This window comes from Thamnophis elegans, chromosome 2, assembly GCF_009769535.1.
Source record: "Thamnophis elegans isolate rThaEle1 chromosome 2, rThaEle1.pri, whole genome shotgun sequence".
Lineage (NCBI taxonomy): Eukaryota > Metazoa > Chordata > Lepidosauria > Squamata > Colubridae > Thamnophis > Thamnophis elegans.
The window spans coordinates 19458550-19477641 of NC_045542.1; the positions used below are offsets into that span (position 1 = coordinate 19458550).

The window sequence follows — 19092 nt, forward strand, 5'->3', positions numbered from 1 at the left end:
AAACCTGGAAAAAAATAAAGCCCTTTCTTGATTCTGCTGACAGAATCAAACCAATTAATTGGGGGGGGGGGGAAATCTGATTCCAATCTTCTTTAGGACAGTAATTTTCAGACATGGGATGAGAGATAATTCATCTCAAGATAAGAATTAGACCTTGCACTTTGTCCTGATATGACAAAACATGGATTTTGTTTTCATATTCGGTAAACAAAGAAAGTCAGAAGATAGATTTATTACACTTGTATAATTTCTCATTCATAAAATTTCTCTTTTCTTATTCAACATTTTAAAATTCTTCATTCCCAAGAGGCCGAATGCAGAGAATGCAATTGATACAGTTCTCACAGATGCTGTGGTGCCATGTTGAAGGGATACAAGCCAGACTATGGAAAATCAAAGGAACACTTCATAAATAGCAGCTTAAGATTACCACTGCATTCATGTTGGAAGCGCTACCAAGGTGCTTCTGGATTGAAAGGGTTATAACAAGTGACATCGCAATTGCCCAGGGGATGGTTGAGGGGGCTCTTTTCATGTCCCCAGTATCTTCCCACCGAAGTGGTACCTGTTTATCTACTTGCATTGCATGTTTTTGAACTGTTGGATGGACAAAGTAACGGGAACTTATTCCGTCACGTGGCTTGCTCTCGGGTTTCGAACCACGAAACTGCCAACTTCTCAATGGTCTTTTGACTCAACATCTATCCATATGAATCACCACGGCCCCTTTAGCTTAACACTCAAAACATTAAAAATTATTATTATTAACCTACTATCGAATTTGTAAAAAAAGTGACAAAAAAAGTTGGACATCTCCCAAATTCAGAAGCTGGGAAATGGGCTGAGCGTATATTGTACACTTTTCGATGTATATTTTTCAAGATCATTAGTACCCAAGATACTTACAGAAGGCCCAGGCAGACCAGGAAAGCCTCTTTCACCTCGCTGACCGGGAAGACCAACTATTCCTCTCTGTCCTGCCAAACCCTGAGGTCCAGGTGGGCCATCTGCACCCTGACAAAAGGGGAAAGAAAGACAGAATGAATTTGCATCAGAAAGAGCCACAGGCCGAGTCAGTAACTTGCACAAGACCACCAGCTGAATACCTACAGGAGGGCCATCTTCTCCAGATTCTCCCTTCTCGCCTCCAGGACCAGGAGGTCCTTGCAAACCTGGATCACCAGTACGTCCAACTGGCCCTGCGTCACCACGGGCGCCCTTGGGACCATCTTTTCCAGAAGCACCAGGTGGGCCTGGGGAACCAGGGTTACCCTGGAAAGAAAGAAAAAGCAAATACAATCCTGGGTGGTATAAACAGATGCACAGAATCAAGATCACCTGAAGTATTGGTATCGCTAATAGTAAAGGCCTTAGTAAGACCACACCTGCAATACTGAAACCAATTTTGGTCACCAGTGCCAGAAGTGGGTTCCTACCAGTTCACACCTATTCGGTAGAACCGGTTCGTCAAATCTACCGAACCGGTTAGAAGAGGTTCCACCAGTGGACCCGGAAAGCAGGCCACTCCTGCAGAAGAGATTCCAAACTTTTTTGAAACCCACCACTGGTCCTTGGATATGATTATTCAACACTATCATGCTCATATTTATAAAACTCAGTGCCTCTGTGAAAGATAAGGATGACTACTGCCTTTGTGGTGCAATCAGAACATTGCGCATGTTGAAGTTGTTTTAATGCAAACCAAAGATGCCTTTTAAAAAATAAGTTTACATCATATTCTTATGCATGCCAGTGCTGTGTGTGAGGTAATTTAAGGTGGTTCTGACAAGTGTCGTCAGCATCTTCATATCTGGTCACATGGGCGGCAAGCCACTCCCATCCAGTCACATGGGCGGCAAGCCACCCCCACAAAGGAGGCCACACCCACAGAGTAGGTTCGAACAATTTTTGAAACCCACCACTTGTCACCACATTACAAAAGTGCAGAGAAGATCAAAGGCTGGAGGCCTAAAACATGAAGAATGGCTGCAGGATTTAGGTTTGGCTAGTCTAGGGGAAAAAAGAACTAGGGGAGACATGAAAACAGTATTCCACTATTTGACGGACTCCCACAAAGAAGAGGTTAACTTATTCTCCAAAGCACCAGAAAGCAATGCAAGAAACAATGAATTTGGAAACTAATCAAGGAGAGAAGTAATCTGGAATTAAGGAGAAACTTACTAACACTGAGGACAATTAACAGTGGAACAGCTTGCCTCCAGAAATTGTGGCCGCTCCATCACTGGATGATTTTAAGAAGAAACTAGACAGCCACTTGTCTGAAATAGTATTGGTTCTCCTGCTTGAGAAGGGGCTGGACTAGAAGACCTCCAAGGTCCCTTCCAGCTCATTCATTCTAAATCATAAATCATCTTAATAAAAACATGTACATGAGTTGGTGTGGTTTGAGGAATCAAGCAACCACAGAAAAGACTGATATCCTATATAAAAATGAACGCCTTTCAGAGAAAACACAAATCTATCTTGCGTAGAAAAGGATGAGCAGCTGTTTGTTTATGGGTTATTATGATTTGAGGTGGCTTATATTGAGAGTTGGGATTTTTCAAAAGGAAGGAAGGAAGGAACAATACTCTCTTCAAAATGTGTAGTTCTCTATTTGTCTAAAATCCAATAGAACCCAGGAATAAGGATGGATTCCTGGAAATGCCATTTTCTTGCTGGAAGCTTATAGGTGTGGCTTTTCATAGAATCACAAAAGCTATCCAGCCTACAGTTTCTCTTTTATAACATGACCTTGCATACTTCTTCCATCCTCCTAATTTAGCAAGTGATACTTCGGTCCTTAAGAGGGATTGACTTTTTTCTTCTCTATGATGGGCTCATCTGAAAGTCAGTGAAAATTGTTTCTGAAGTGTATTCTGTAGCTTTCATCGTTGCCATGCAACCCAGAACTCGGATGGCTGGAAAGTCTGAGAGAGCCCAACTAGCAGATACACCTTTTGTAACAGGGCTCAGGAGAGACAATGGCATTTAGCACTCTTTTTCAGTGCTACAACTCCCTCTACTGATAAAAAAAAACCCCACAATGTTTTTTTCTCTGAAGAAAAGCCAGGGAAGAAAAACTCATCAGAGTCAATTGGAACTTTGCAACCAATAAATTTAAATATATGAATATATCATTTCTCCTCCTTCAATATTTTGTTTTATTGTATTAATCTGAACCAACCTACGCGTGGCAAGCTTTTTTTAAAAATGGGATTCTACTTTTTTCCTTATAGGTAAAGGTTCCCCTTGCAGGAACTAGCCCAAGGGTCAGCAACCTGAGGAAAGGGGCGGGTTTTCTGATCAGCTCCGCAATTGATAAAGCTTTCGGTTAGGACAGGTAGAGGAAAAAGGATGCCATGCTAGGAGGAGACTCTATGGTGGGGAAACTGGACTTCTAGTCGGCTCTAGAATTGAACGGGGGGCTTCCGGTTAAGGCCTTTGAGGCTCTTTGAGTGTTTAAGGTTGCTGACCCCTGTGCTAGCCTGACTCTAAGGCAGTGTTTCTCAACCTTGGCAACTTGAAGATGTCCGGACTTCAACTCCCAGAATTCCCCAGCCAGCATCCGCTGGCTGGGGAATTCTGGGTGTTGAAGTCCGGACATCTTCAAGTTGCCAAGGTTGAGAAACACTGCTCTAAGGGGTGCTCATCTCTGTTTCAAAGCCAAAGAGCCAGTGCTGTGTCCAAAGACGTCTCCGTGGCCACGTGGCTGGCATGACTAAACGCCAAAGGCGCACGGAATGCTGTTATCTTCCCACCAAAGGTAGTCCCTATTTTTCTACTTGCATTCAAATTCCTAGGATGGGAGAAGCTGGGACAAGTAATGGGAGCTCACTCCGTTACGCAATGCTAGGGATTCGAAACACTGAACTGCCAACCTTCTGATCGATGAACTCAATGCCTTAGCCACTGAGCCACCGCATCCCTTTTATCCTCATAAGCAAGTTAAATTATGTTTTATTTTGTTTCCTGTCGGAACCTTTGAAACCTTGAACTACCATTTCAGTACTTTAAAATGGTTGAAGCTGGGAAAGAGACCTTATACATATCATTCTTCTTCCTATACTGCTGATATTAAAATTGATTGATTGATTGATTGATTAGGTTTGTATGCTGCCCTATTCCCGAGAGACTCAGGGGGACTCACAATAAAAAGGGAGGGGATACAAAAAATAAAATAAAAACAGCAATTTAAAAATTCTACAACAGCCGTAACCTCGAATGGGGCTGGATAGTTCAACAGCCCCAGGCCTGCCGGAACAGCCAGGTCTTAACTGCTTTGCGGAAGGCCGGGAGGGTAGTAAGGGTCCGGATCTCCACGGGGAGATCGTTCCAGAGGGCCGGAGCAGCCCCGAGGAGTTGCCAGCCGACATTGGCTGGCAGATGGAATTCGGAGGAGGCCTAGTCTGTGGGATCTAATAGGTCTTTGGGAGGTGACTGGCAGGAGGCGGTCTCTCAAGTACCCAGGTCCGATACCATGTAGGGCTTTAAAAGTAACAAAAAAAAAATGGGAAAAAAACAATGGCAGACAACAAAGAACTCACATTGGGACCAGGTGGGCCAACTCGTCCTGCTGCACCAGGGAATCCGGTGGCACCCTAGAAAAGAAAGAAGGTATCATAAGCGGAACACCTCAACGGCAGCATTTAACACACTGACGAGCAAGGGGTGAAGAGCCTTCCTCTTGATTTTCTGCCCATTTCTCGAGAAACAAGGTTTTAATTTCAGCAATATGCCTTAGAAACGTGGTGGAAAGCGTATCTTGTTGGGATAGAGATGGGAAGATCTCAACACAGTCATGGAATTCACTGGGTGACTCTGAGCCGATCGTATTATCTCAGTCTAACCCAGTGTTTCTCAACCTTGGCAACTTGAAGATGTCTGGACTTCAACTCCCAGAATTCAACTCCCAGAATTCGCTGGCTGGGGAATTCTGGGAGTTGAAGTCCAGACATCTTCAAGTTGCCAAGGTTGAGAAACACTGGTCTAACCTATCCCACATGGTTGCTGTTATGAGGACAAAATGAGGGGTCATCCCAAATAAGGTTGTCTTAAGTCCTTGGAGGAGTGGCAGGATGCAAGACATTCTTATATAAAGGTAAAGGTTCCCCTCGCACACATGTAGCCCCCCAAGTAATATAATCAAGTCCAACCATGCTCAGATTTTTTTTAGATCAGTACAGATTGAGCAGTACTGCCATCTAGCGGGCAACTGTGACATGACATGGGTAAAGCATCTGAGCTACCATCATTTTTGTGTGTGTGTGCGCACACAATAAGGTAGAGTCTACAATAGGATGTGGAATCCTTTTTGTCTTGAAGCCGCATTTTCATTCATCTTCAGACATCTGTTTTGACATAGGTTAGAATAAAAATGGAAAGGCTATCCCCATGAGGTTATACTTCAGATACCGGCATTAACCATTGACTTGAATTCTCCAATACGCACTTGTTCATCTATATAGCTGATACTTCCCTTTAGTGTTACCCACATCATTTTAAACAATGGTGTCACAGCACATCTCATTCATGCTAGTAGTAGGGATGCCATAAAGGAAAGCTCTGAACAATTAACATTAACGCTTTTGGCCTGCATGAAAAAAAAAGCAATTGATTGACTAAATACTCACTGGAGGTCCTTGTGCACCACGAGCTCCTTTTGGACCAGTCACGCCAGTTGGACCCTAATGAAAAGCAAAATGAAAACAGGAAATCGGGATGTTTTTCATGCACCTTTCACCACTGCTCTATGTATCATCATTTTGTTCAGCAGCAGCAGCGACCTTAGTTCTTCCACCCCCTCTGATCCACCTCCCAGCATTCAGAAGCTATGCCTGGGGCACTGTTGGTCATACCCTGCTTCCCCAAAAATAAGAATGCCCCAGATAATAAGCCCAATCGGGCTTTGAGAGCATGCGCTAAAATAAACACTCCCCAAAAATATGCATAAATGCATGAGCAGCCGGTACCCGCCATTTCCTGGGGGGGCAAGGGGGGGAACATGCCCCATATGTCCCACATGCACTTGGCCATCCATGCGGAACAACCTTGCAGAGGCCGTTCCTGCAAATCCCTAGCTACCGTGCCTGTTTTAGTGGCGGCAGCAAAAAGAGAGGCAGGCCCAGTGATGCTAGGGCTGGCAAGTGTGTGCCAGAAACAGAGACAGTCCCTCTCTGGATCAGCTGATCTGCAAGCCGAGGGCTGAGGTTAAGGGGCCTCCTGAACCTCAAAAATAATAAGAACTCCCTGAAAATACGGGCAAGCACTTATTTTGGGGGTCAAAAGAAAATAAGATCCTGTCTTATTTTCGGGGAAACGGTAGTACTAATTTCATGGATAATGTGCTAAACCTGTCAGTACTTTCAGGTTAGCCGTTGGAAAATCCCTGCTTTACAAACTCTCTCTCTCTCTCTGTGTTTGTGCGCGTGCGCATACACACACACACACACACACTTTCAATTCAGGAAGTGGTTTCACTGACCTGTGGACCAGGAGCACCAGATGGCCCTTGTGGACCAGGGGACCCAGCATCTCCTTTCTGGCCAGATCCACCTTGCTCGCCTTTAGCACCAGGCTGGCCATCAGCACCCTGCATTGGGGAGAAAAGTGGGAGAGGCACAATGATTAGACATCAGGGACAGAAGACATAAGTGTGACAGATTGGAATTGTCATGCGATACTCACAGGGGGGCCAGCAAACCCGGCGGGGCCAGGGGGTCCGGTTTCTCCACGTTCACCCTGAAACAGAAAGAGCAGTCGGAAATGGGAAGGAGCCAAGGTCACACACCGCAAACCGGCCACAATTGGCCAATTTCTATAGCTGCAGGGGCAGCTCCGTTTTCTAGAGGCTGGTCCAGGGACAGGATCTCTCCAACTGTTCCACCAACTTCAGAATCTGTAATAAGGCTGCTGTGACCCAACCGATACGCTTCCTACGGCTCAGACATTACACAGCAATTGTTTAGGAACACACTGTTTCCTAAGATATTCTCAGGGATCTTGCAAATTATCTTTTCAGAACAGCCCACAGGGTAGCTCTGCAGCACCGTGTGTTCCTTTTTTTAGACGCTGTTGCTATTCTTTTCCTTTCTACAACTTGGAGAAATTCATAAGTTATCAGCTAGTCTCTAATGGGCTTTTCTACCGGTAGATGCTAATCAAAACAGCCAGAGCCTTCCGGGTTGATCTCTAAGTAGTACAATAGGGGGGAAAGGGAGCCAATTTTCTCTTCACAGGGAAACAATTCCATAAAAGTACATCTACATTTGTTCCTAGGCTACCCGTAGGAGTTTCAATACTTTCCTATTAGGATTTCTACAATTATATGGGCCAGCCTGAACCTCTCTCCCCCCCGCCCTTTACCCCAACAAATTTCACTGGCAGGTTTCACAACGACAGCAAACTTACAGGGGCACCCCGAGTACCAGCAGCTCCACTTGGGCCAGGAGGACCTGATTCACCCTGCAGGGACAGAAAAGAGGGGAAACAAAGAGTCTTTGTTTGCTGAAACAGAATATCTTCCGCCATTGCCAAAGGCGGTAGCTCAGAACACAATATAGGATTAAATGGCTAGTAAGATGAATGGTCCTGAGTTCTCTTAATATGACGAGACGGCGCATAGCAGGTAGTCCTCGACTTACAACAGCTTGTTTAGTGACTGTTGGAGGTTACAACGGCACTGAGAAAAACTGACTGATGGCTGTTTTTCACACTTACGACCGTTGCAGCATCCCCATGGTTATGTGATTTACATTTAGATGCTTGAGAGCTGGTTCATATTTATGACGGTCGTAGTGTCCCGGGGGTCATGTGATCCCCTTTTGCGACCTTCTGGCAAGCAAAGTCAATGGGGAAGCCACTTAACAACTGCGGGATTAGTTTAACAACTTCAGGGATTCATGAAAGGAATGTGGCAAGGAAAAGAGGTTAAATGAGGCAAAACTCACTTAACAAATTTCTCACTTAACAACATAAATTCTGGGCTGAATTGCAGTTGTAAGTTGAGGATGACCTGTACTGGATAATTACACTTTTAATATTTTGATAGTTAGTTTATTTAATGGAGCAACTAAACCATTGGGCTCCACAAGGTATTAAGAACAAGAAGACAATCCTTGCTCATGTCATGATTGTATTGCAAACGGTGCAAGTATAGGAGGAGGAAACTGGCTGAGATTTGCATACATTGTGGAGCAGAGGTGGGTTGCTGCCAATTCGGCCCAGATCAGCCGAACTGGTAGTAGCAGCGGCGGAAGCTCCATCCACCCGCCCGGACACTTCTGTGCATGCACAGGGGAGCGAGCATGGGAGCGTGCCCGAACTGGTGGTAAAAGAATTAGCAACCCATCTCTGCTGTGGAGACTAGCCAAACTAACTAAGGATAGAAGATAAATGGATTCCACTGAGCAGGACAAAAAAAGATCCAAAATAATTAGATCATTATCAATGTGTTCTTCTTACTTAAGAGTTTTCATTGCTAGAACTTCTGATTCTCTGGTTTCTTCCTAAACCCCAGGAAGCGAGGAGATTCAGATGTACAAGAATTTAGTAAGTCCATCAATGTAAACATGATGGCGTTATCAGTACAGCTCTAAACTTATGAAATCAAATTGATACTTCATCCCCCATGTTTTTCTCATCTCTCTGGATCTAGGTCATAGCTAATGTGATGTCCAATGTTTACTGTTTCCTGTGTTTATTGTTTACTGTTCCCTGTATACTTTTTGTCATAAAGAATAGCTTTCAAGGCTCCTCAAAGGCATAGAAATAGTTATTAAGGCATTCTAAAAAGACTTGAGAGTGGTGCAGTGGATAGAATGCAGTATTGCAGGCTAATTGTGCCGACGGTCAGCAGTTTGATTCTCACTGGCTAAGGGTTGACTCCACGTTCCATCCTTACGAGACCAGTAAAATGAGAACCCAGATTGCTGGGGGCAATAGGCTGACTCTGTAACTGCTTATAGAGGGCTGTAAAACACTGTGAAACTGTATATCAGTCTAAGTATTATTGCTACTCCACAGTCACACCCCAAATTCTCAGTGCCAGATAATAGGAAACATTACTGTTGAAGCAGAACTATTTAGAGAACTTACATGTGGCCTCTAGCTGTCTACCTGCCACAAGACCTAACAGTTGACAGGACCTCTTACCTTCTCTCCACTAGGGCCAGCAGGACCGGTAGGACCAATGGGACCACTCAAGCCCTGACAATGGAGAAAATAAAGAGTTAGATGTGCTGACAGAAAGCAAGACCAAAGTATCCCAACCTTGTGTTCATATCCTCACCTATTAAATTAAAATAGGTCCAAATCAAACTAGTGACTTCTTTCATCCATTTCACCTTTTTCCCTTGAACCTGTCCATTTACTTTACAATTCAAAGCCATTCCACACACGTGAGTTGCACAAAACACAATGTTTGAATTAAGTTACACTGAACTTTCTATAGCGCTATCTTCTTCTGCCTGATCTGCACTAGAAAATAGAATGGTAAGCATTCTTCTTAGCTAGTTATTCACAGCCTTTTTCTAATTTAATACTGTTAGCATATCAACGGCAGCATGGGGGTTTGGATCTCGGTCTCAGTCCACCATGGTTGCTTCCTGCCTCTGTGTTCTTCCATATCGTGTCATCTAATATGGTTAAGGAATGAACAGAGGCAGTGCAGCTGCAACAACAGCATGGCAGTAAAATACTGAACAAGATTTGGGAAGTAAACCCTGTTAGTGGCCAACTTCGATTCTCCATTTGGTTCAGCATATCGGAAAACATGAAAATTAAAAGGCTTTAATTGAGAGTCCAGGGTGTTGTCCATAAAAGCTCCCACCTCCTGCTGCCATTCCTCCATAAAGGAGATGAGATGCTAACATCACAGCCTGTATCCTCCTGGAGCAGGGGTTGGCAACCTTAAACACTCTAAGAGCCATTTGGACCCATTTCCCACAGAAAAGAAAACACCGGGAGCCACAAAACCCTTCCTGTGCCTGACTATATCCTGTGAGCCCACAAAACTAACATATGTACTTGAATTAAATGTTCTGTTTACTTCTGAAACTTTTCTTTTCTTGGATTTATCCATGGTTGGCCTACCAGGGATCGAAAAACTCAATAAATCGTGTGCTGGTGGGTGTCACACATTGGCAGATGTGATGCATATTTTCATTGTCAGGGAGCTGCAGCAGAGGGATGAAAGAGCCACATGCGGCTCCAGAGCTACGGGTTGCCAACCCATCCTGGAGTATTGTCCCAGTTCAATACTTGGGTCTACTGCCGATATTCCTTCATTTGAATTGAACACAGTGGGCAACGGACCCCTTATGCCTTTGTCCCATAATACACTTGGGGTTACAGTTTAGCAAGCTAAGCACTTATGACTTAGTTCTAACGCTTTAAACCTTAACTAAGCCTTTCTTTTTATTGATCCTTTATTGGAGATTTGGGTCTTCTCTCTATTGGAGAAAACAAAGTGCTATCATGACAGATTGTATCCTCTTGCATAGAGGAAACCCAGGACAACTCCGGAGTAAATTATCTAAGGCTGGTTGGATGGTAAGGAGGGTTGACTCTGAAAAGGGCGAGAAGACTTGCTCAGTAAGAATATCTCACTCAGTAAGAGAAGCTTCATCACACACACCAACATACACACCAACACACAGAAACACACATGCACGCAAACACCAGTTTTAACAGTATTAGAATCTTGCTTAATATTTTAATTAAGCTCACTATTAGATTAATAAGTATTGTAAAGGTTCTCTGGAGCGTGACACTAATATGCCAATAAGCTACATATTCCCCCTCCCCACCAGCCATCCACTTATTTCATTAAATAAAATTTTTGCTGCCTTAAGAGAAAAGAAATTGATTTCTCCTGTGGACATACTCGACTGCCATCTTTTCCAGGAGCACCTTCTGGGCCTTTCTCACCAGCATCACCCTGTTGGGAAAACACCAAAGAAACAATGATTGTAAGTAGCCCCTATGAACTTGGAACTCTGATCCCTTAGATTGTGATTTTCTGCTGTTGTCTATTATTTAATATTATGAAACTTTAAGAAAAATGACAACATTTATTTTAAAATAACATAAGGTTATTATTTAAAAAACACACAAATTAAACAGCAATATAACTAACAATAGCAATATTTAAGTTTGCCACTCTAAATAAAAATCCATAATTAAAAAACCTAAAATCTTAAAAAAATGAAATAGATTTTAAAAAACATTTCACTAAACTATAGAGGGAATAAAAAAAACTAAAGAGAAAAAAAATACAGGAAACTGGGGTGTGTGTGTTAAAAATAACATTATAAGCAACTAAACAAAACCCAGCACTTAAAAGAAAAATAAAACAGCAACATATTGAAAATATGTTGCTATGAAATTTTATGGAGGATCACGGCTACTTACCCTGTCTCCCTTTGGTCCAGGAATACCTCCAGCTCCTCTCTCACCAGGCATTCCCTGCAGACCTGGGGGGCCTTGGGCTCCAGGAGGCCCAGCAGGGCCAGCTGCACCCTAGGCAAGAAAAAACATTCTAGGTCACAACATGGAACTGCACTAGATAATGGTCAGAGGACAGCCTGATTAAAGTAATGGTTAAAACAAGAAGCTAGAACCTGGGCGTTGTAGTCCTGCCTTAAGCATAAAGCCAGCTAGGTTATCCTGGGCCAGTCTATCTGTCAGGCCTGGAAGCCATCTTTTGCATTGGTCCTTCAGGCCTGCCACATTTAGTGTGGTGGAAAATTGGGAGAGGGGATTGTTGGAAGCTGGGGAGATATATAGTCATAACAACATTCCTTTCTCTGAGAGTCAAGGCCATTCTGCCCTGCACCTGGAGTTGTGTGACTGGGAGGCATCTCCAGCTGGGATGGTGTTTTGATTGGACCATGTGACGGACATGTGGGTGCTGGGCAGGGGCTTGGACTTCGTTTTGGGTGGGGAAAACCTGGAAGCTTTCAGATTCAGGTTTTCCCAGATGTGCCAATATGACATCTCTAATAAAATGGAACTTTGAGGAACTTCAAGCCTCAGATTCTTATTTCCTTGTGGGTGTTACTTGGAACCCTGACATTATCTCTCTCAGCCTTAGAAGGGAGGCAATAGCAAACTTGCCAAAAAATTTCAAAGAACTGAAGCGGTCTTCTCCAACCTGGTGCTTTCCAGATGTGATGGATTTCAACATCCAATTGACACCGACCAAAGCATTGTGGAACTTGATTAAACACTTCTAGTGGGTACCAAGCTGGGGAAAGCTCTTCCAGAAGAGTCCAATGCCACTTTTGGTTGGCAGCCACTAGGTGGCAAAACTTATCAGCTTCATTACGGAGGAAGAACATAAGGCAAAGAAGCAGCCTACCTTGGGTCCATCAGTACCAGGGGTTCCGGGAAGCCCTCTAGCACCACCCAAACCTTGGGCACCTGCAGGTCCGCGTTCTCCTGGGAAGCCACGTTCACCCTACAAAGGAGAGATTTTCCTTAGTGCCATTGAGATTCTATACGGATAAGTAGTGAGCCCAGCTGCTGTTTCAGCAGCTCTATCTACGAGTAAGTTCAGGGGCTCAAACTGAACTGTAGGTGACTTACTCTGGGACCAACAAGACCAGGAGCACCAGCTTCTCCAGGAACACCCTGAAACCAAAACAAAAGAGTTAAAAACAAGAGGAGAGGGAAAGAAGCTACTAACGTTCCTTCCTAAAACTTGCACGACTCCCTACTAGCCATTAAGAAATATGGCAAGCTAAAAAAAACACCCCAAATCCATAAATTCAGGTGAAGAATAATTCAACTCACACATTCACTTTTAATTTGGATGAACATATTTTCAGCTTTTTCACTTTTAAATATTACTTTTAAGGTCGTATGTCGGTGGGGGAGAGAAACCTCTACAAGGCAAAGTCATAATGAAAATTATATTCTGGAGAAATTGGGTGCGTTTCTGATCATCCATGGCCATGGTTGAAAAGTTTGATCAATATGATGAGTCTCTCTATTGTTACATATAATTAAGTGGTTCTATGAACACCTGAAAGACAATTATCAGCATTTTGGAGTGATATATTGCTTCCTGCACTGTATACCTACTGAATATCTCAGCACTGATTCATAATTTCTATTTAGCAGTAGCGGAGGGTTCCCTTGGCCACCTTGAAACATCTTATTTACTTTTCATAGTGAAAATCTGCTGGTTGAATATAAGCAGCTTTTCAGGGGATATTTTTATCCCCTGATAAAGTATCAACATTCTGCTTATTTCTTCTGCTGATGATGTCATTGTGAGGATGATGTTTATTTCTCTATTATTATTACCTCCATCACCACATTCAAGATTGTAAGCATTATATATCAGTAATGTATCCATAAATCTTAATTTCTGATATAACATCCACAAGCTTTTTCTGATTGCTGCCCGATAAAACCCCACTGCGTTTACATTCAAACTCAGTTAACATCTTCAAACATAAGTTGGATGGTTATTTAGCAGAGATTTTCTAGTAGACCCTGCAGGTGATTGAATGAAATGCTTTCTATAGTCCTTTCCAACTTCTATGATATTATCCCTTACAGACACTAATTTATCAGCCTGGGGATATTCAACATGCAAACACAGAATGCCCAGTGCAAACTAATATACTTTCTGAAGTATATTTTTTCATCAGAAAAAATGATTTCATAAGAAACTCCTCTCCATGTCACTACACAATTCTGCTATTCTATAGTTTTGCTTAACTGCTAATGAATAATTTATAATCCATCGGGATCAGGAGGAATCAAGTTACCACCCCACCCACCAAAAAGTTGCTTTTTCAGAAGAATTCTTTTGTTGCACCCAACCACTATCCTTTCAATGATTAGAGACTATTTAACTAGTGCGTTCTGAAAGATGTACAGTACATGTCTTATCCTCAAGCTCAATGTAAAATTCAATCTACTTCCACATCTAGAAGCTATTTTGAATCTATAGAAAAGAAGTAGGAAAGATTGCATGCCGGACTGGTAAGTATCTATGTTGTGTGTACTAAATGGGGATTCATATTTATTACTTACTTGGTCACCTGCTTTTCCACTTTCACCTGGAGCGCCTGGGGGTCCTGGAAGTCCCTGAAAGCAAGAGGTTATTTTGATATTAGGAAGTCTCACTTCATTCTCTTCAAGAAGTAACATCCTGCCTCAGCTAAGTGGATTCAGTACAGGAAAAAGGATTTTTAGATCCAAAGGAACAATAATTAATTTACCATCAAACATGAAATAAGTCTAGTATTAGATTGGGCAATAGTAACCCTCTACCTAGATGATGGGACAACTATAGATATATTCCTGTTGTGGCTCTCAAACATCTGCAACAAAACTACATCTGCCTAACTGAGCACCTCTGATTAATACATAACCCCAATTCAGCCCCATTCATTAATTCTCTCTCTTCCAGAGTTTTTTTTCCTGTGCAAACCATGAGGCATATATAAGCCTCTGGGATGTGCCACGAATCCAACTGAGTCCAGGAAAAGAGGTGCTAGACAGACTAAATAAAAATAGTACTTTCCTTGTTGCTTCCCTAGTACCTGATAAAATTATGCGGCAGGAAGTTATCGTCAACAAATGCAACCCTGAAAACATGTATACATCCTCGAACCAGATAAAATTCAATATGATAGACAGATTTCGTGTGCTTTCAGCAGGAATTGGGTAGCCTTTTCCTTCTGCCTGTGTCTATTTATGCTCCCCTGCACAAGCAGATTTATTTGTTAGGACTGGAGGGAGGGGGGGGTACTGTCCTCCAGACAGAATAACTATAATACTATTTATTCTAGTAAATAAGAATAGAATTGCTGTACTTACTTGGAATCCAGATGGTCCAGGGGCACCTTGTTCACCTCTCTCTCCAACAGCCCCCTGCAAATATCATCATCATCATCATCATCATCATCATCATCATCATCAAAAACAACAACAACAACACTGTAAGCCTAACAAGAAGTAGGGAGATATAACTAATGTGAGCAAAAATCAGAGATTACCTAAAGATTATTTACAGTTATTAAATGAATTCATACGCTCTTCCATAATGGACCACCCACCATCAATGTATCTACTAAGTTATTGGAAATCCCTGAATTTCAATATCATTACATGTTTGTGTAGCTGTTGTGTTGAGCCCTCAGCAAGTACAGTGCTAAGTTCTATTACTCATTACTAATGAATTCTATGAATTCTGCTGTGATCATCATCATCTTCTCCCACGGCTTCGTTTCCTCCTTTGCTGCAACATTCACTTTCTATCCATAAGTTAAAGCTCTTCTCATACTTTTCAGCAATGTAGGAAATGAAACTGTGAGAAAAGAGGGTGATGATCACAGCAAAACCACAAAATTCGCAAACTTGAGTACGCAATTGACATTCTACTGTTGAGAGGTCAACACCTAGTGTGATATAGTGTTTGAACTATGAAGACTTGATTAAAATTCATCTGCTTATTGGAGCAACCTGGGCCGGTCTCAGCCTAATTTATCCCACAAGACTTTTGCAAGGATAAAGTGAAGTATGAAGAAAACCAGATGCGACCCTTTGAGATGTTTACAGGAAAAAATAAATACAAATATAATAAAGACACAAACGTTACTCATACAGAATGCTCTCCTTGCAAATGAAAGAGAATGAATGAAAAACTAATTTTGTATCCAACTAATGAAGGACAGTGAGTTTTGCTTAAATAATCTGCTGAATGGTCACTTCCTGATCATAACAAGCCAAAAGGAAATCTTGCGAATCCTCATAAAGGCTCAGTCTCCCTAAACCTAGGAAAACATAGGATTTTGATTTTGCCTCCTTTCAGTAATGTTTGTATCTAGGTGATCTGGAGATGGCATCCTCCAAAAGATAAAAAGAAAGCAAATACTCACAGCAGGTCCTGGTGGTCCAGCTGCTCCTGTCTCACCATCTTTGCCAGGAAGACCCTGAGAGAAACAGATGCAGACAAAAAACCTTCATCGATCATGTCAACTCTCCTTCCATTACCCCTTAGCTATAAGCAGCTAATAATTCTTGCTCTGGGAGGAAGAGGAGGAGAAGGGTGGAGGGAGGAGGAGGAAAATCACCCTCCTTTGGACTTTTTAGTGCTATTTCTGGAACCTCTGTATTCTTTTCTTTCAATAATTTTCAAAGAGAAAAATGTTCGATCAGACAAATTTTTCAAGATTTGTCAAAATGGTGTGAAAATTTGTAACTTTTGGAAAAAATCTAGGATTGCTTGCTCCTTGCTGAGGGTAGCAGGCAATCCAAAGTGTGCAGTTAGCAATTATAAAAGTAGCACAAATAAATGCACTTCACTCTTGTATCTGTTGGCATTAGTTGCTCTGTACATAAGTAAAATGTTCAAGAAAGGAAGGAGACCTGGAGATATGATGTACCTATATGTTGAGGCTTCTAAAGCATGTGCATAATTATTAAATTTCCCCAGTCCTGCCACTCTGAACAAACAAAATTGCTTTCCAAATAGTTCAAGGTTCCGCATACCTTTCCAGATAATTCTAGCAAACTAATGTTTCATTGTTAGAAATTGGGTTGATGAGCATCCTTGTGAATACATTTGTGGGAAACTTGAAGAACAAAGAACAGTTTTACTTACATGGAGAAAAACACAGAACTGAGTTGTATAACTAGTTTTAACGTGCTTCTGTGCCAGCATTGATTTGTTTGCATAGTTGGTCGTGAGAATTTTTCCCCCAAAGTCTCTCATTGCTGCATCTCAGTACTTACGATCTCAGCTAATATCTGCCTTATGCAGATGTGGAGTAAGAAGGCAAGAAGAGGATGGTCTCTTTTTGGAATGATATGGAGAACTGAGGTTTTTTTTTTTTTACTACAAGGTGGGGATGTGTTATTTAACTTTTTTACAGAAAGTATATAAACAAACAGCAAAAGGCCTTTTAACAGTAGAAGGATGTGGAGTAAACTCACTCGTAATCCAGGAGCACCAGGTAACCCCTTCTCGCCAGCTTTACCGCTTTCACCCTAAATAGAGATGAACAAAATAACTTATAAGCACATTTTACTAAAGATAAAAGATCCACCTGGAGACCCTCTACGTCTCAAACTCTGTGTCCTCCTATCTTACTCTTTCTCCACTGATATAGTGTGTTATAGGACTACAGTAACTATTTGCCTTCATTTGTGATTACGGAATTTACTGGGAGAAAAGGAAATGAGAAGAAAACAGGAGACTTTTTTTTTAATTTATAGGACTTAAACATAGTTGGGAGAAAAAGGGAAAAAATATAAAATCAGGTAAACCACCTGATTATGGTTAAATAATGAGTTCTTATTTCTGGTGATGTTGAATAGGTATCTGGACTGAATACTGCACTTTTTTTGGAAATGTCTAATGGGGTAAAGGTTCCCTTCGCACATATGTGCTAGTCATTCCCGACTCTAGGGGCCGGTGCTCATCTCTGTTTCAAAGGTGAAGAGCCAGCGCTGTCCAAAGACGTCTCTGTGGTCATGTGGCTGGCATGACTAAACACCGAAGGTGCGTGGAACGCTGTTACCTTCTCACGAAAGGTGGTTCCTATTTTTTTACTTGCATTTTTACGTGCTTTTGAACTGCTAGATTGGCAGACGCTGGGACAAATAACGGGAACTCACTCCATTATGTGGCCCTAGGGAATTCAAACCACCAAACTGTCGACCTTTCGACCAACAAGCTCAGTGTCTTAGCCACTGAGCCACCGCGTCCCTAGAAGTAATGTAGGCTATTGTTAATTTTAGAATAAGAGTTGGTTGTATTTCTTATCTACAACTGTATCAAAGAAAGTCAGAAGCCATTCTTTTTTTTTTTTCCTTTCCTTTTTCCACACTTTAATCTGGCATTTGGTCTGATTCTTTCCTTTCTGCTTTCTTTTTTCTTTTCTTGCTTGTTTACTTTTTATTCATGTTTTAAAATGTAACCAAATCGTATTTTTAAAAAAGGATTACAGTAACTACCCAAATTGGGGAGAGCAGAAAAAGTATGGTAAATAAGGGGAAATGTTGCCTATGGTGGAGAACTCAACAGACCTTTCTGTTAGCTGCCCAAATGTCACATCTGCTCTCTATTTGCCTTCAAAACTGCCTGGGACCTGCTTCTAAGAGTCAAATACAACTCCACTTACATTAGCACCTTTGGGGCCTGGGAAACCCATGACACCAGGCTGACCACGAGCACCTTGAGGACCAGGTGGGCCAGGCCGTCCATCTTCACCCGGAACACCCTAGAGAGAGGGAGAAAGGTATAGGCATCCACTGCTAAAACCAGTAAATGCCAAGCCACTATAGACCTAGTTCAGTAGAAATGCTAACTTGGCCTGGGAAAGATGCTGTTTGCTTTATTAACCTCTTTTAATAGGTCAGTGTAAAATTGGTCTATAATATAATGATAGTCATTCACCCTTCGTACTGTTTGTTGTACAGTGATGGGATCAATTCTCCTATGAAAGTATTCAAAGAGTTATTGCGGTCTAGAGCAGGGGGTCCCCAATCTGTGGGACGCAGCCCAGTAGTGGGCCGTGAGGGGTTTGGAACTGGGTCAAGGAAATGGCATGTGCATCCTTACTTGAGCGAGCAGCAGCGAGCACGTATGCTCCATTTGTGTGAGCAGTAGGCACACATGAACACCATTCGTGGCAATAGAGCTATGCACGCACATGTGTAGCTGCCAACCACTTGTGCAAACCATCCCCTCCCTCCCACCAGTCCACAAAGCTGGAAACATTGGGGAACTCTGGTCTAGAGGTAAAAGTGTTGGATTAGGATTGCAAAATTGCAAGTTTTAAACCACTATTATCTAAGGAATTATACTAGATACATTTTCTTAGCAATTCTTTCTTAGCTCAACCTACCTATAAATTTCCTATTGTAGGGATCAAACAAATATGAGATCCCCTGTAAGCTATCTTGAGACATGGAAGCAAGACAGAATGCAGATCTCACTAATAAGAATATTAAGAATAGCAGCAATTGATTCATCAAGTATAGAAATACATATTTTCATGTATACTCATATATATATATATATATATATATATATATATATATATATATATATATATATATATATAT

General features: G+C 42.0%; 1 protein-coding gene across 2 annotated transcripts in view; it reads right to left on the reverse strand.

Annotated features, from left to right (window-relative positions):
- COL2A1 (collagen type II alpha 1 chain) overlaps positions 1–19092 on the reverse strand; it is an 88705-nt gene that overhangs the window by 15311 nt on the left and 54302 nt on the right. For both annotated transcript variants that reach the window (XM_032210352.1, XM_032210351.1), the window contains 17 exons: positions 18147–18245; positions 16957–17010; positions 15900–15953; positions 14839–14892; positions 14050–14103; positions 12589–12633; positions 12362–12460; positions 11413–11520; positions 10886–10939; positions 9154–9207; positions 7411–7464; positions 6688–6741; positions 6485–6592; positions 5634–5687; positions 4548–4601; positions 1111–1272; positions 907–1014 (listed from right to left, as the gene is read on the reverse strand). In XM_032210352.1, the coding sequence (XP_032066243.1) occupies positions 907–1014; positions 1111–1272; positions 4548–4601; positions 5634–5687; positions 6485–6592; positions 6688–6741; positions 7411–7464; positions 9154–9207; positions 10886–10939; positions 11413–11520; positions 12362–12460; positions 12589–12633; positions 14050–14103; positions 14839–14892; positions 15900–15953; positions 16957–17010; positions 18147–18245 (1269 nt within the window). The remainder of the gene's footprint in view (positions 1–906; positions 1015–1110; positions 1273–4547; positions 4602–5633; positions 5688–6484; positions 6593–6687; positions 6742–7410; positions 7465–9153; positions 9208–10885; positions 10940–11412; positions 11521–12361; positions 12461–12588; positions 12634–14049; positions 14104–14838; positions 14893–15899; positions 15954–16956; positions 17011–18146; positions 18246–19092) is intronic.